This window comes from Dicentrarchus labrax, unplaced genomic scaffold (genome assembly GCF_905237075.1).
Source record: "Dicentrarchus labrax unplaced genomic scaffold, dlabrax2021, whole genome shotgun sequence".
NCBI classification, from domain to species: Eukaryota; Metazoa; Chordata; class Actinopteri; family Moronidae; genus Dicentrarchus; species Dicentrarchus labrax.
Window position 1 is genome coordinate 18472247 of NW_026136715.1, and position 17201 is coordinate 18489447.

The window sequence follows — 17201 nt, forward strand, 5'->3', positions numbered from 1 at the left end:
GTGATCAGAGCTTGATGAATGGTGTGTTATTGTGATGAGCTGAGGGTTTCAGGTTCCAGGTTACGTGTCATTAATTGAAAGTTCGTCGTCTTACCAAACTCTGTTTTATTCGTCCACAGACTTACAATGACCCTGAACCAAAAAGTGCCCAGCAGACCAGCCAGCCCTCCCACCTGCTGCCCCCGAAGCAGCCCCTGTACAGCGTGCCCCCCCAGCCCTCCTCACCCTACCTGGGCCCGCCGGGCTCCTTCCCACTGTCGGACCTCCAGAGCTATGCCGGGCCACCCCGCCACACCCTGGCCCCGACCCTCAGCCAATCCCAGATGCTGCCGCCCAGCATGAGTGCCTCTCCCCCAGCTCCCTTCCAGATCAGCCCACCTCTGCACCCCCACGCCCAGCTCTCCCTGCATCAGAGCTCCCTGCTCAACCAGCCAATCCGCATGCAGCAGTCACAGCCAATCATCTCACACCAAATGGGGCTCCAGGCGCCTCTGCATTCCCCTCCTCTCAGCCAACAGGTCGGTTTGGTCATTATTAAAATCTGTGAAACATGAATATAATGACACGAATACATTTGCTAAAGCTTCTCATCTTATCACCAGACTGTACAGATATTGCCGTCTGTGTCACATGATGCTTTAATTTTTATCTATCTATATATTAATATAACTGTCATCAGTTGCTCCTGTTTTCCAAACGGCATAACTCCCAATTCAATCTAGTTTTGTATAACAGGCCTCAATCATGCTTTAAGTTTATAAATGAAAAAAAAAGCAAAGCACAATCGCCCAAAAACATTTTCACCCATTTAGTGGGAAACAGACTATTTTCTCTTTTCCCTCTGAGCCTACAGTGTCTCCAATCCAGCAGGGGGTTGTCATGTCAGCTGTCAAGAAGTGTGATCATGAGTACCTTTTTAACAAGCGATGAGAGGAAATGGAGAGAGACAAAAGTGATATTCCTTTTTCCCACTCACTGAGCTCAGGAGCAACTGATGAAGACCACTGGCAACAATTGGCCTTATACATTATCATGGCTCAGCAAACTCTTAATGACAGGCCATCTCAAAGAGTTTTCTCTCTCCTCTACTCTTCTTCGATCTACAGGGATTTTCCCATATCCAGGCTGATTACCAGAACAGTGTCGGGGGCTCACAGTCTCCAGGGGCCCCGAACCCAGTGCACGGCCAGAACCCTGACTGGGACGGCGAGTACTGCAACAGGGACTGCGGACCCAACCACTGCGGGTGAGCTCATCACATCAGTCACCATATTATTTTATGGTAATAATGAATGTGTCAAAGCCATGATGGCTAAAAAAAAATGTCTTCACCTCTGTAAATCCATCCTGGGACATTTGACTGTTGAGAATAGTAAGTAGTTGTCTGACAGTTACTCATTTTCCAAATGAGTTGCGCTAAAACACTTCACTTTCACACTCAGAGACTCTCAGACAGTATTAATCATAAACTGCGATTTCCCTGCTAAAGCAAAGCATCTCCTTGAAATTGAAATGAGTAATGCAGCAGTAGAACAATGCTATTACCGAGCTCAGAAAAAGTGTGACATCCAATTAAGTTTCCCTGTGTTTCACTCAGCACACGTTGCCTTATTGAATCAAGCTATCCAAGCAGGTACAAGAGGAATGTTGTTTTGTCTCACACCTGAAACTTGGTGTTGCTATTCCGAGAGGCGCCTGAGCTGGAAGTCAGTATCTGCTGTATTTAGAGCTGATTCATCTGTATGTCAAATGGGATCACGCCTGGGTCAAATCATGTTTGATGCTCTTTGAAGTAGATTGAGTCTGTGCTTAAAACCTTCTCCCTTAGTGTCAGATCATTGTGGTTTGGAGTTTTGGAGGGTACTGAATTATTTTCAGTGTGTCAGTAAAGATAACTGGAGAACAGACTTTGTATTTGACATTTCAGGCAGCAAGTGATCTGCAAATTCTGACTTTTCTATTTTTCTTCATACTGATTGATTGTCTGTTGTTTGCTGACAGCGTTTGTGTTCGTTTTAGAACTGCTTTTCTAGCCAGGCCTTCCTTAAACAAGGGTTTCCTTTTGAAAATGAAGGATAAACAGAAATGCTTTTAGTCAGAACATCATTGCATTCACATGTGTAAAGACATACATTAATATAGTTTCTTCTTTCCCAGCAGCGGTATGGGACCTCGGGACAAGCCTCTCTACCTCACTTGAAGTTGAAAGACCTCCAAATGTCAGACTCCAGGGAGCTTTCCAACATAACGTCATCAATGTATCAGCTTCTACACCATTTTGTTTTTCTTTTGGTTTTTTTTGTTTTTTTGTGACGGATTTCGAAAATCCCAAAGACTGCTACAGTAACTTCACCTATTTGCCAAGCACTTAGATCGGCCAGAAGCCTGAGGCACTTCTCTTGCTTTTTCTTTTTTTTCCCTTATCAGTGAACTTTCCTTTTTTTTTGCGGGGGCAGTGAGTTTTAAGCTCATGCCAACATACTGGAAAGGAAGACCAAAAAAAGAAAAAGTCTTCTCATTTTGTTTTGAATTTTTTAAAGATGCTTTCTCTCCTCCTCACTCCATTACTCTGTGTTTGCCATGGACTGCCCTCATTGGGGAGATGAAATGCTCTAAGCATACTCAAAGTGTAGGGGTCTTGGGTAGAAAACCTAATGCAGGAAACTAGAATATAGTCACCTCAGCAGGGGTGGATGTACTACAGGACAGACTGAAACACCCCGACTGAGAGAAAGCAAAGTAAAATTTTAAAGAAGATAGTCACAAACACATAAGACATTTGTAAATCATCCTTGCCCATAGTAAAGGACTCCCTCATTTCCTTTCTTTCTCACAGAGTGATTGTAAATATCACCAAAATGGATCCCTCTTATGTGTGTATTTAGCTGCAGTCCCTTGCTTTCTTTTTTTTTTAACATTCTTTTTGTTTGGTTACGTGATTTTCGTGCAGGCGGATTCAGTGAGGGAATACACACACTAAAAGTTGTGTTGAAACTGTGTTCACTCGTCTTGTTTCTCTCCAAAACGAGAAAGAAGGGACTGAAAAAAGCTCCATTTCCTCTTTAAACTGGCGGAGCTCCGATAGAGAGTGTCGCTCTCTTCACACGGCCTCAGGACGTTACAGAACTGAAGAGGTCAAAGGTTGATACCTCTCCTTTTAGCTCCTCCTCCTCTTGGTCAGTAAGGACCCCCCCTCCCACCTGTAATCCCGCCCACCTCCCCTTAGTCCCGACACCACTTGTACAGGTGAATAAAAAAAAGTTGCTAAATGTGAAATGTTACTAAAGAAAAAAAAACATAACAGTGGGTTTTAAAGTTTTTGACTAGTTTTATTAGGTGTTTTAGGATTGTGTTGAACTCATCTTTATCATTTTTTGTGAAGAAAAAAAAATTCTGAAGATATTTTGTTTTTTTCACTGTAGCAGGACTTGCGTTTCGGACGGACAGACATGGGGGTAGAGATTTTAATTTTGTGTATAAACCTGCCAAATGTACTTCTTTAATTTGTAAAGCCAGTGATGAGAGAACCCATTTTGTTCTGTTGAATATCATATGTTTTACAATATGGTCATTCTATTTAATTTGGTTGCAGGTTTCACATCTATTTATGAATGATATGAAGTAACATTTTGGCTTATTTTCATCAGGGTGCATTATTATTATTATTATTATTATTATTATTATTATTATTATTATTATTATTGATCAAACACCATGATTATTAGAATAATAAATATTTTTTCAGAAATTGTTGTTGGTGCAAAACCAGTGTACCAGCATTAGATTCATTTTGTGTCACAAATACTTCTTTTGTTTTCTTTTGTCTGTAATAAAATGTTTAAAGTGGAGAAACTGACGTGCATGTCTCTACTTATTTTGATGGTCGGTTGGCTGTGCTTTACGTTACTGAGTCTCAACAGACTCATTGGTAATTAGATGAGTTGCACCTGATAGCTGCGGTACACATAACTTTGCATTCCCCTGCATGTGCCTGAGGTTAATTAATAAAATTATCTTTGATGCTGTAGAACAGTTAATATTATATTATATCATTAAGTGAGGAGTTTAGGCTTCCCGGTGCACCTTCTTCTAAAGAACTTTAACCTTCTCACCGTTTTTTTTATTCTTTCTTTTTCTTTTTTTTAAATCCAGACATGATCAATATAGTATATCAAGCAACATATTTATGCCCGCTGGTCGTGATGATGAAACTCAGAGTTGATGCAGCAGTACGAGGCCTTTCAGAAAACTACCTGAGAAGAAAAAAAAGACTGCCTTTTACTTATGAATTTCACAGTTGGATTAAAGGTAGAATAGAAATGGAATCTATCATCCCTCCCCTCCTCTCTCTTTCTCCCCCCTCCTCCCTCTCTCTCTCTCTCTCTCTCTCTCTCTCTCTCTCTCTCTCTCTTTATGATGATGATGACGCAGTGCCCCCTACAGCTGATTCAGAAAACTGGCCACATTGTTTTTCAGTTCCTCTACCCAAAGACGAATCGGTTCATTACAGTTCATTGGCTTCATTTAGACTGTAGGTGAGGTGTAATGCTTATATGTTATACTGACAATTAAGGACATAAGAGGCCCTTGTCTCGCCATCATTACGACCATGGAGGTGCCCTTGAGCAAGGCCGTTATCACACAGTTTTACTGGGAAGCCTTCAGATGTTAATGTGTGTACCAGTGTGAGTGTGAGCAGGATAAAAAGGGGGCATTCCTCAACAAAAGAGGGCATTGCTCTCAGCAAAGTAAAGTACCCTTGAAAATTAATGAAAAAGTTGAATGAAATGGTCACTCCAGATGTTACATTTGTACATTTGAGAGTATTATTTAAATGTCAAAATTAGGAAAAAGTGAAAGATTTCCCACTGCACATCGTTTTAAAGACAGATGTTGTTTCTATGCAAACATTTTTATGGCTGATTACAACTGTGTGACAGCAAAAACACCTTGGACTGGATCTCGCTTCTGTTTTACCATCTCCTATTGATGTTGCTCTACCTCCATCTGCTGGTAGCATCTAGTTCTGGTGGTAAGTCTCTGGTTTTAAGATCAAGAACAATTCAACCTACATTGTATGTGTTTACAAAATGCTAAATAATAGATATATATGTATAAAATGCAAGAATATCCTGATATGCAGCATCCTAACTATGTTTACTGTCAATAATAAAAAACTGTTATAATAAAAATTGTATAACAAACCTAAATATTTTTCAATATTTTAAATGTATTCTTTTATTTCATGACTGTTCTTGAAACAAGTCAAAATGCTTGGGGTATAAGTTGATTTATTTCACCCCAGTGGCAGAATATTTCTTGTTTTATGAAAAAATAGATCTCGAAAGGCTCAATGCAAACAAGTAAATTATGTGTAAAGATTGATGTGGATGACGTGTTTTGCTGTGACGCTGAATCAATCTCACCTCAGCAGTTATATATAATTGAATCTCCATGCAGATATTTTGCCCAGGGGGTTATTTCACAATGCAGAAAGCTCGCCAGGAAACTGTAAAAATGATGTGATAGTTATTTAAATCTGTAAAAAAAAGGAAACTTGCATGTTAAAGATTGCTTTATATAAACTGAACTTCTGTAAGTTTTCATAGTATCTGACTCCTGCTTAGTGAAATTACCATTCAGATCTGTTTTTTTATGTGTACGTCCTTCAGTCCTTAGAATATTACATTTGATTCCACTGGAGATGGGCTTTACCACACTGCATGCGCTGATTTATTATATTACAAATTAAATGAACTGGTCAAGTCCCTGTTTGATGCCCTCCCTTTTTGCAGAAATGCTCTGTACGTCACTTGTGCAATATTGGCTCCTTGCCTGTCCAATCTTCCATCACTAATATTGTCTCTAGCAACTCTGATACTGGTTTCATCAGTAGCCATCAGACCCTCTCATTTCCTCTTCAGACGGATATGAACTCTCCTGACAGCACAGGCATCAGTAGCAACATTGTCTGACAGCCAACAAACAAGAAAGGACAGAGCATTTCATACAGATCACTAACCAAACACTTGATGGCTGAGACGATAACGCCGTTGGACGACATTTTGTGAAAACTGTGCTTGTGAACCATCCTCATTTGGCTACAAGCTATCTTGTGTTTTGGGATTGCTTGTTCTATTTGAAACTGTTATCTGCAGCGAGGCAGAGGGCTGGCCTTTTGTTAACTGATGCAAGTATATTAGGACACTGCATTCACGCAGCAGTGGGGGGATTTCTTTTTCTTCTTTAGTTGGCTATAGCTTTACAAAACACAAACAACCAGGCAAACTTTGAACAAAAATATTTTTATTGTTACATGTACCTGCCATGGTCACTGACATACAACAGCTACAATAACTGACATAGGTACTTTCCATTTCTAAGATTAAAAATATGCTATTAGAGTTTTTTCTCCATAACATTTCATTAGGCAAATACCTTAAAAGGTATTGTCAATTCATAATGATACAGTGCATAACATAAAAATATGACAGTGTCTGCAGAAACCATTTATCTTCATAGTCGCAATCGATGATATAGTGTGTGTTTTTGAGACATGTGCACCCTCTGTTTTAATTTAGATTTATCAAGTGCACATACAGAATTCTTTCTTCAAGTGTTGTGCTGTTTAGGAGGGAGAAGGTGCATTATGATTTAAACCTTTATATCAACTTTTGTTTTTCTTAAAATCTGGAGTAAACATTAGATGCTTTAGTGGGGCATCGCCATTGGGTGGAAATTAAAGATGTGCTTCTCTCTGCTGTTTTATGTGAATTTCTATTTTGATCATTGGCCAAAGTGTTGTGATTAGGGTGCAAATTAACTTGTTTGTCCTCCGACCAAATGTCTACCAACCACTCAATAGATTACCATTGTTTCTTTGGCCGGTGAGTAAAGCAAATCCACAACCCACCTGCATATTTTACCAGTATTTTGCTGGTAAATAGTGCTAATTCTGTGCCTTGGTCCAATTTCCACTAACAAATAAGATGATGGTTGAAGTGTGTTTGTGTTTCTTAAAAGAGAAAGACCTCATTTCATCACAAAAAGGATGTTCCAACTAAGAGAATAAACCTGCAGGAGGTCATTTTTCCATCGTTCTGCTGTCTGCCATTGTGAGAAATTCTGAAAGCTTTAGGTTCGGAGGTTATGTTAGAAGAGCGGCACTCATTCTTCTGTTTTGTGTTTTCAACATGTAAGTATATGCATTTCCAGTTGATTTGTCCTGCAAAACCTGGACTGTCAGCGCAGTGAGTAGAGGCTGACAATTCACTAACCAGTGGTTGATGTTTAAGTGGACCTTTCCCAACCCACAGAACCCCCCCACCCTCCTTCATTGTCCTCAGAGACTTTTCCCTCTGGGATCTTGAGCAGACTGGGAAAGTGCTTGCAGTAACTTTGGAAAAACCTCTGATATTCAGATTTAAGTTTTTAAAGGTACATTTCCTATTAAAAAAATTTAAGCAAAGCTGATGTCACTAAATTTGCAACATTCATTCTGGTCTTATATTGACAATAAAAGATAAAAAACTGGAATATCAGCACTGATATGGCACAGACTATAGATACACGCAATACAAAACACTAACACTACAATGTGGTTCACTAAATACTATCAGAATGACATCTATACAAGTCTTCAGCTTCTTATAATAATGCCCCACAAACAGGTGCTGGCATCCACTGTCGTTTCATCGCAATATCATCACATTTGCAGCGCAGACTCTGACATGGTGTGATGTGAGAATAAAATGATACAGCAACAGACCTGCTTCACAGCAACACATCTTAAAGAAACATTACATACACTGTTTTATCTCACTTTAGTTTGTGCTTTAAAATAGTGCTGCGGATTCATTTTACAAATGATTAGAAAAAAATACAAATATTGAAATCAATTGTTATTTTAAAGAAATATTAGTAGCGTATGAGTATAATGTAATCAGTGTTATGCTAGTTAACCATTTCCTCATCCAACCCTGACCTTATTTATACACTGTACACTGTCAGTGATTGTTTCTTCTGTTTTTACCTCATATTTCTATAACAGGAGCAGAAAGTCTAACTCACAGCTTTCATATTCTATAAAACTGTAAACTATAATAAACTATGCGTAGTTTGGTTGTTAGTGTTTAAAAAATGTAAAGAAAGTTTAAAAAAAACTTTTGTCTTGCTAAGCTACTCATTTGTACACTTTAGGTGTTTAATAAACTTGTAAGTTTTAGGCCACTAGAGTATTGTATGCAGCTTCTGATTCTGTGTTTGCGGTATACAATCACATTGTATGACTCTCCATTAACTAACATGCAACATATAAACATGTTCTATCTTTAAAAAGGAGATATTATTGTCAATTAGATTTAGAATAAAAACAGTGGAAAAACTAGTCTAAATGGCATGAAAATTAGCAATATTTTGTAGTGTTCATAAAATGTGCCTTCATACAACTACTTCACAGTCCTTTAACAAGCCAAGCCATCCCTTAAAATACCACAGCTTCCTACCTGGTTAGATAAAGATTAAAAAAAAAAAAAAACAGAAGAAGAAAAAAAAACATGTAAACATGTCAAGAATGTTCAGACAGAAATATTGCCGCAGTCCGAATAATGCTGGACAGTCATGTTGTTCAGTCTGTCCAGCATTATTCAGCCGCCTCCCTCTCCTCAGGAACAGACATGAAGATCTTCTGACAGAACATGGTGAAGATTTCTGAGGAGACACAACTCATGACATTAGCCGTGTCTGTTTTCTTACACTAGGTTACTACAGATCAAATGTTGTCAGATCTTTATTAAACATCGGATCAGCCGCTTGGTTTCAGTCCTTCGCGCCGACTGTATCAACACACTCCAGCAGATATTCTCACATGAATTTCATAACAATGTAATGAATGCTTCTCCAGCCTTGCCTGAACAAATAGACAAAGACGCTGTAAAAAAACAAAAACCTCTCCACTTACCCAGCATCTTCTTGACCACATGGGGTTTCTTCCACTTGTAGCCCAGTAGGTACGCCGGGATGCCTGTGAGAATAATGCTGCTGCCGACCAGGCACTCAAACGGAGCTGCCCAGAAGGACACAATGATCATGAAGACGCAGCCCAAAACGAAAGTCACAGGGATGAACAGAGGAATCTGCAGAAATAAAATACAATAGATGTTGCCGTTTGTTCCTGTTAGAAAAGAGGAGAGAAGATAAAATACCGCTATCTGACAAAATGCATTTTTAGAGAACTGATCTTCTATGTATTCATAGTAGTTGGTATATAACTATATCTGTCACAGGATCATGTAAAACATCACATTATGCCGTCATGACTTCATAAAAATGCAACTTTGACCTGATGATGTGATAATAATGTTGGTAATAATACAGTAAGTAGTTTAAGTAATTTTCCCTGTGGGATTGTTTGTGTATATTATCACATCACCAGTTAAACCCAGTAGTGGAGTAACCTTTACCTTATTTCCATTTCTGCTACTTTATACTTCTACCTCACTACAATTCAGAGGGAAACAATGAACTTTTTACTGGTATTTGATAACCTTAGTAATTAGTTATTTTTCAGTTCAGATTAATAATATACAATATAATAAACAAATAAAAAATTCAGATGTATTATTATACTTTAAGATAAGACTTTATTGATTCCAAGGGGAATTCATAAGTTACCCAGCAGTCTATAAAAATGAAAATAAAAATAATAGAAAATGAGCTATTTTGGCATATGAGTACTTCTTCCACTTTTATCCTTTATGAAGTAATAACCACCAGTTATGGTATAACATGATTATATAGTTATTTGGGCATTTAGTACATTTCAATGGGTATTATTCAATTTTGATCCACTTAAGTTGCCATTGTACTACTGTGAAATATTCTTAGAAGCAGGACTTACATTATTGACCATTACAAGTAGATACAGTATTTAGTAAATTCAGTTTCTCAGCCAGCGTAGCATCACAAGCTAATGAAGAGAAATGCATTGTTGCCCTGTCAGAGGCTCTGAATTTAGATCTAAGAAATAGAAACTCGTCTTGTTTGTCTTGAATGGTTTGCTTGTTAGACATTCATTTTATAAAACAAATGGGCTGAGAGCACTCGGGCTCAAAGGAAAGATGAAAGACTCTGATCAACCAAAGTGATATTCCCATGAAACAAAAACAAAGAGCCACTCCCTCCTATCCTGAAAACACAGTGTGGCTCCACTTCCAACTAACAACAAGAACAGTGATACAATGGTGCTTTCATTAAAAAAATAAATAAAATAAAAAATAGTGGATGCTCTGTGAAACCAGAAGACATGTTGATGTTTTGGGCAGACAAAGAGACTGGCTGAGATTCAGGTAGTACAAAGGTCTTGCATCACCTTGTATACCTTTAAGCAAGTCCTTTAATACATGACTACAACACTACCGCAACAAGTACTTACAACCTGTAATACAACCTTTCAGACTTGGATACTCAACCTTAATGGGCCTTCTGAGGTCAGGCTTGGTAAAGCGCAGCCAGAGCATGCCAGCAATGGCCATACCAACACACAGCCAGGTGAAGAAGCTGAAGAGATTGATGACAGAGAAGATGTCCTGGGAGATGGTGTACATCATGGACAGCAAACACTGATACAAGGGAAGAGGAAGATTGTGTTAGTCTTGCATTCATAGCATATAAACACACACACATATAAACACACACATAGTACTCCTTAAATTATTCAGAAACATGTTTTAAGAGTGATTTATGTGCTATGCTAAATGCTAATGTGAACATTTTGAGCTGGCGGAACAGATGTATGGCCTGTTTCCCTTAAGAAATAACCAATAACCAATATCCGGAAACCTGTTGAGGTTGTTGCAATTCTTTGGCTGCAGATGGAGGTGGTCAATAAAGGTCACACAAGACTTAATTAAACTTTATTTACTATAACCTAACTGGATGCCACCTTATTGGTTGTTGGGATAACGCCATGGATCAATTAAAGTGATCAGTTATCTTAAAAAAACACACATAAGTAAGGTTAAGGTCATTGCTGTTACTAGCCGCAAAGTCTTACTGTGAAGATGAGGGACGGGACTGGTGTGAAGAGGTCTGTGTGGACCAGTCCCAGAGCAGCGGGGAGTTGACCTTCTCGAGCTCCAGCATAAAACAACCTAGAAGAGAGAATGCTTTGTAGTGGATATTTTATGATGAAATTGTTTGCCTTCATACAATTCTTCAACCAGTAATAATCTCAGATTATGCAACAAGGCTCTCTTATCCAGTGCAGTACCTGACTGCAATCTAATCATTGCAAAGGAACATTAAACGTTTTTTGGAAAACTATTAAACATCTACCAAACAAGCATTCCCTCAGCTTAGTTTCCAACGCCAATACATTGTACAAACTGTAAAAAAAAAAAAAAAATGCAGTAAACTGTACTACAAAAGCAAAATACAATCAATATTCAATTTTAGTCTAGTTTAGTGCAAACACGCACCTTGCTGAGGTGAACAGGGATCCGTTGACAGCTCCAAAGCAGGACAGCCCCACAAAGACAGGAATCAACCACGCCATCACACCCAAATGGTACTCCCCATAACTCTGCCAAACAGCAACAACGTGTACGAAAGGCATATTAAAGATGCAACTGGTGGCAATAAGCTGCAGTGTGCAAGTCGTAGCTGTGGCAACTTTACGGCAGAAGCACGAAACTCACCACGGCAACCGCCTCGGACTCGACCATGACTTGGGGAGAGATGGTGGTGAAGTAGGCCAGGTTGGTCAGAACATACACCACCGTCACTATAGGCATGGATATGATGATGGACAGGGGCAGGTTCCTGTGGGGTAAGAGGTCAAAGGTCATTTGAAGAGAAAACACCCAACATATTTTCTAGTAATATCTGATTGTTTCCACTGTATTTATGGCATCAGTGATTGAATTTGTGTTCAATTTTACGCAATCCAATTGGCAAATGTAATCGTATAAATCATATCTGATTAGCTGCATACAGTGATCTATCATGCTACATTATATAACATTTAAAGGCATAAACATCACGTGCTTAACTGGGCATCTTAACATTTCAGGTGTCATACAAAGGGTGTACAAAACAACTAGAAAAGCTAAATACATAATGCAATCTGAGGCAATTAAACTCAAGCTTACAATTTGCTTTTGTAAATTAAAAAATTTAAAATGTGTGTACCATGCAATCAACTGATGGTTAACAAGCTCAAAAAAACAACAATTAAATCACCTCTCTGGATTGATCATCTCCTCCGTTACGTAATTCAGATAATTCCTGGAAGAAAATATAAAGTTCAACAGTGTTTTAGTGACTAGATGAAGACTGGAATTACTGTGTATTGTATTGTGAAAGCAAACAGTTAGGAGCTATGAATAAATCATTTGTATTTCTGGTCCTTAATTATATCAAAATAGGTCACAAATGCCTCACCAGCCTCCAAAAGCAAAGAGGCCGCTGTACAGAGCCAACACAATATTGTCCACTCCCAGTTTGCTGCCTTCAAAAGACTTTTCTAGTGTCAGGTATGGCACATCACCTGCACACACAGACAGAAGAAGAAGTTAAATGAATCTTAAACAACTGAAAGACAAAACATTCCTCTGTCTACACTTTAGTCCGACATTAGCTCACAAATCATCGTGTGGTTTAACAGACATTTATTGGATTCTCATTCAGGGCTGCTGCCACTTCTCATTTCTTGTATGAAGGCCGGTCTGTTGCTGCCTGCCCTTCGACAGGCTTGACATTTTCGAGCCAGTTGGGACTCCGTCTGAGCCGTGGCTGCTTTGATGTACTGAAACATAATCAGGTCCTGTTCAGCTGACATTTAAAAATGAGCAGAAATATCTTTTAATAAGTAAGCCTCAATCAACTCATTTATGTGCAGCAGCTAACAAATCCAGTGTATAACGAGCGAGGCCTAACTGTAAAGTAGGGTGTATGTGTGTGTGTGTGTGTGTGTGTGTGTGTGTGCGTGCGTTAACTTAAATGCTTGGTTCTGTTCGACTCTCTCCTCTACCTGTCACTTTCAAATGGTAATGACTCTTTGCTTTCTGTGACGCCTATTACACACACATTATTTTCTCACTCTGTCCCTCTCTCTCCGTGGTCTGAAAGAACCACAGTGTGACAACAGCAGGCAAGCTTCGCCTTCTAGTTTCCATGGTAACACAGCGTAGAGCATAATGGTGGTGGGCGTGGCATTATTAAAAGGAGGGGGGAGCAGCAGATGTAGCATGAAGCGATGGCCATACGGTCTTCCCGCGCTGTTTTAATTTTGAATGGTAGAGCTGATTCCACTGCTTTGCTATTTCGGTTTTTATTTTACTGTATATATTTATATTTATATTCACTTGTTATTCAAGATGGAGTTGAGATTGCACATGTGAATCACATCAGCAGTGGCTGCCTCCATGTTCAGGTCAATTTATAATACGATTCATTATACGTACAATGATTTCCTGCAGGCAGAGAATGATCTCATTTCTGTAGAGATCATCATTGTCTTCCATTATTTCCCTTATATGACTATATCAATTCTATAATGTGCTGTCAGATACATACAGTGCAGATGAGTCACGTATGAAACGAATTAAGCCCAGCAGAGTTCATTTTCATACACCCACATAGACACACGTGCACATGGTTGCACACTTGCACAGACTCAATCACATGGCTGCAGACAGACAGGCCTTGTGTTCAGACTCAGCAACTGTGCTAACAAACTGAAAGGAGGGCAGTCTGCTTGGTTTAGCTCATTAGTGTTAGACAACAATTTGCTGATCATTAGAGACAAAATAAATAAACCTCAGGTTTCCAGTAGATACATTACAATGTGACAATAATGGATGAAACTATACTTTGATAAAACCTACTAACGGTAATAGTATTTATTTCCTCATACTTTATGCATCATTATTCAATAAACAACGAAAACAGTAAACTGCAAAGGCAGCAATTCAAAAAACTCAGTGTCTCTGTGTAAGTTAGAGTTTTACTGATCCATTAAGTAGATTTTAATTCTGTTAAATTATTATATTTAAATAATAACAGGATTAGAGATAATTTGGCAAAGATATTTGTACTATGAATGCACATATAGGCACATCCCCCATCCACAATCAGTTTTCTTTCACACTAAAGTAATGATGAACCAGCCTGTTTTCCACATTATGTTTGGACAATAAAGTTTTACAAGAGACGTTTCTTTGCAACATCCATTGCTGTTCCTGCAAGGTCAATAAAATGTACCACACAGTTTAGCCTTGCTGTCTTTTAACATGTTTTGTGTATTTTAAAGGCCTTTCTAGGGACAGGCGTTGGTAATTAGCTGTTGCTATGAATGCAGTGATACATTGGATAATTGTAAAAGCAATTTTCTATGTAAAGTGTATCTCTCCCTAACAAATAAACATTAAATGAAATCAAGATGTCATTATTGACATTGGAAGTTGTATCAGTTAGTGAAATAGACTGAACTGCAAAACACAGCTGGCATTCATGCAATCAATATCAAGTTGAGAAATAACACAAATCTGATTAATGTATTATTATTACTGCTTTTAGTCTCTTTGTGTTTAATAGACCTGTGGCCACAGCATTTTAAATAGATCTCTGAAATAGCCTGACCATGACAAACATAAAATAGAGCCAATCTGGGACTTTTGAGTGACTCTGTGGCTCCGTCTGTCGACCTATGAGTAAGTGGGACTCACCTGTGGCAATCTGGATGAAGCCAAAGAGGATGATGATGATCAGGGCCAGCAGTTTGGAGGCTGTGAACAAGTCCTGGACCTTGGTGGCTGCTCTCACGCTGATACAGTTTACAAACGTCAGGGAGGCTACAGGAGGAGGGAAGATACAAAAGAGAGAAGAATCAGGAATTAGGAGCATAATTTATTTGTAATCTGTAAAGAAAGAATAGTCTTTACAAGGTAACCCCAGCACAACAACCCCCTAACTCACTAAGACACAGGCAGGCAATGAGCTTGGCTGCACTGTCCGGCACGGTGCAGTTTGGGTAGAGAGGTTTCAAAAGGTAGGTAGCGAACACCAGCGACACCACATACTGTGACGAAGGCCGGATGATGAGCATCTCCACCCACAGCTTCAGAAAGGCCGCCAGTTCACCGTACACCTCAAGGATGTAAGTGTAGTCTCCCCCCGACTTGGTGATGGTTGTGCCCAGCTCGGCGTAGCATAGGGCACCCATGGTAGAGATCACTCCACAGGCAGACCAGATGATCAGGGACAGCCCAGCCGAGCCGGTCTCTTTGACCACGCCTGTCGGAGTGACGAAAATGCCAGAGCCGATGATGGTGCCTATGATCATTCCCACGCCATTGAAGAGGGTGATGCTGCGTTTGAGGACAATCTTCTCCCCCTTGGCGGGCGAGCCCTCAGTAGGGCTTGTGGCAGTGGGAGCAGGGACCATGGGGGTCAATGGAGACGATGGCTGCTCTACAATCAGGCCATCTTGGTCTGGGTCTGCTTCAGCGGCTGGAGGGGACGGGACAGCAGATCAGGAGATAAGGCAAGAGAGTTTTGCATGTGAGGTACGGCCACTTAGTGTTCACAAAAAAGATAAAATCAACAAACAAACTTTGAAGTTTTCTTTGCAGAGCTATTTTAGGCACTGGTTCATTTAACAGAACATGATAACGAAACTTTTATGACTACACACACGTTAAAACAATACGTTTCTGATGTCCGTCCAAGTGTCAGGACAGCTGGACTCTGGTATGGACTGTTCTCAAACAGGTAAAACAGGCTAATCAGGGTCATATTCAAAACCTGTTACTGAAGAATGACACCTAATCTCTCTAATTTACCTCTCCTTTTGTTAACGTGATACACACTACAACAGGTAATTGTGCTTACATGTCCAGTAAAGGGCTCGTGAGACAGACACGGGCCATTTTTATGTAATATGTGTAACATGTCACCTCGGTTACTTGTCAGTATCACACAGACACCCAAAACAGTGTGACGCACCTTTACAGGCACATCAATCTGAATGTACTTTGGCATCAGGCAATGTTGCATCAGAGCGCATGGCGGAATAATGCAGCCCCTGCACCATGTGGTAGCTACAGGAGTGTGAGCATGCACTGTACCTACCCTCCATCTTCTCCTGGCTTGCCGCCTTGGCAACGCTCTCCCGGCTGCTCCGTGATTTCAGCTCCGGCTCAGCCATCTTCCCTCTTAATCTGGGTCCCCTTGTCTTGTCTTTTTCCTCCTGCCCCCCTTTTCCTTCCTCTCTTTATGTCCCCTTCCTCCTCCTGCCTGGATTTCCTCTCTGTCTCTCTCTCTCTCTCACACACACACACATACACAATCACCCCCCCTCAACTCACTCTCTCTCTCTCTCTAACCCTCCCTGATTCGTCCACTCTCACACACATGCACACACACTCTCCTCTTCATTTGCACACACTGCCTTCGTCACTCAGACTGGAATTCATCTGACCCTGATCCTCACTCTGTCTCTCCCCCTCCTCCCTCCGTCTCTCCAGGATACAGCAGGGAGGAGCTGAACCTTTGTGATGCTGCTGCTGCCTGAGCCTACGCCCACTCCAAATTAACGATGGGATAGCTCAGGAGGGGGTGGGATACTGGCAGGCACCATTTGGAGGGGCCACCATGTGACGCTGTAATCTTTTTTGTGCACTGCCTAATCCAGTAGTATACAGTATGTCAGTGTGCGTCTGTGTGTGCTTTCATGTCAGTGTATTAGGAGGGATGCTGTAAATAAATCTGGTGCTCCCTCTAGCGATGTCAACATGGAAAAACAAGTGTCTTTGTTCTCCCTCTGTCACGCAGAAAGGTGACACCACAGAGAAAATGGAGACCCACTGGACATAGTCAGTGCAGACAGTGCATAACAATGATCAGGCACATGATCTCTCTGTATCACCTGATGCTTTTTTTCCCCACCACTTTATTCCCATCATATTGGCTGAATTGGGCAACTGTCACAAGGTATTCAACCAACCTACGTAACATTATAATGCCAATGTGCTAATACTGCTCCATAACAGGGCAGTATAGCCTATTGTAGGTACAGACACATACTGGTCTGTATGGTGGACATTTTAAGAGTATAATAGTAATGATAATAAGTGTAGAAATTACTTTGCTTGAACTTCTGGACAGTTGGAAAAATTAAGTGATTGAATGATTATAAAATA

General features: G+C 40.0%; 2 protein-coding genes across 4 annotated transcripts in view; one reads left to right on the forward strand and one right to left on the reverse strand.

The window, feature by feature from the left end:
* The window catches only part of LOC127377321 (thymocyte selection-associated high mobility group box protein TOX), a 77683-nt gene extending 73831 nt beyond the window's left edge, over positions 1-3852 (forward strand). For 2 of the 3 annotated variants that reach the window (XM_051425083.1, XM_051425085.1), the window contains 3 exons: positions 120-518; positions 1107-1246; positions 2158-3852. In XM_051425083.1, the coding sequence (XP_051281043.1) occupies positions 120-518; positions 1107-1246; positions 2158-2200 (582 nt within the window). In that variant the 3' untranslated portion in view covers positions 2201-3852. The remainder of the gene's footprint in view (positions 1-119; positions 519-1106; positions 1247-2157) is intronic. The other variant, XM_051425084.1, reaches the window with a different exon arrangement.
* A 2437-nt stretch (positions 3853-6289) lies between these two features.
* LOC127377056 (large neutral amino acids transporter small subunit 1-like) lies at positions 6290-16564 on the reverse strand. The gene is made up of 11 exons (XM_051424626.1): positions 16132-16564; positions 14977-15510; positions 14727-14852; positions 12442-12547; positions 12241-12285; positions 11697-11820; positions 11478-11581; positions 11054-11150; positions 10470-10619; positions 8960-9134; positions 6290-8709 (listed from the first exon to the last, which is right to left on the reverse strand). The coding sequence occupies exons 1-11, from the start codon at positions 16205-16207 to the stop codon at positions 8642-8644; spliced, it is 1605 nt and encodes a 534-aa protein (XP_051280586.1). The 5' UTR covers positions 16208-16564; the 3' UTR covers positions 6290-8641.
* Between the last annotated feature and the right edge of the window lie 637 nt (positions 16565-17201).

Bases quoted from the DNA above. Each gene is read 5' to 3' on its own strand.
- LOC127377056 (XM_051424626.1), bottom strand. From the start codon at position 16,207: ATGGCTGAGCCGGAGCTGAAATCACGGAGCAGCCGGGAGAGCGTTGCC. The intron at 12,286-12,441 runs GTGAGGCATTTG...ATTTTCTTCCAG, and splicing joins CTCTTTGCTTTTGGAGGCTG to GAATTATCTGAATTACGTAA. The intron at 11,582-11,696 runs GTGAGTTTCGTG...GCTGTTTGGCAG, and splicing joins AGTCCGAGGCGGTTGCCGTG to AGTTATGGGGAGTACCATTT.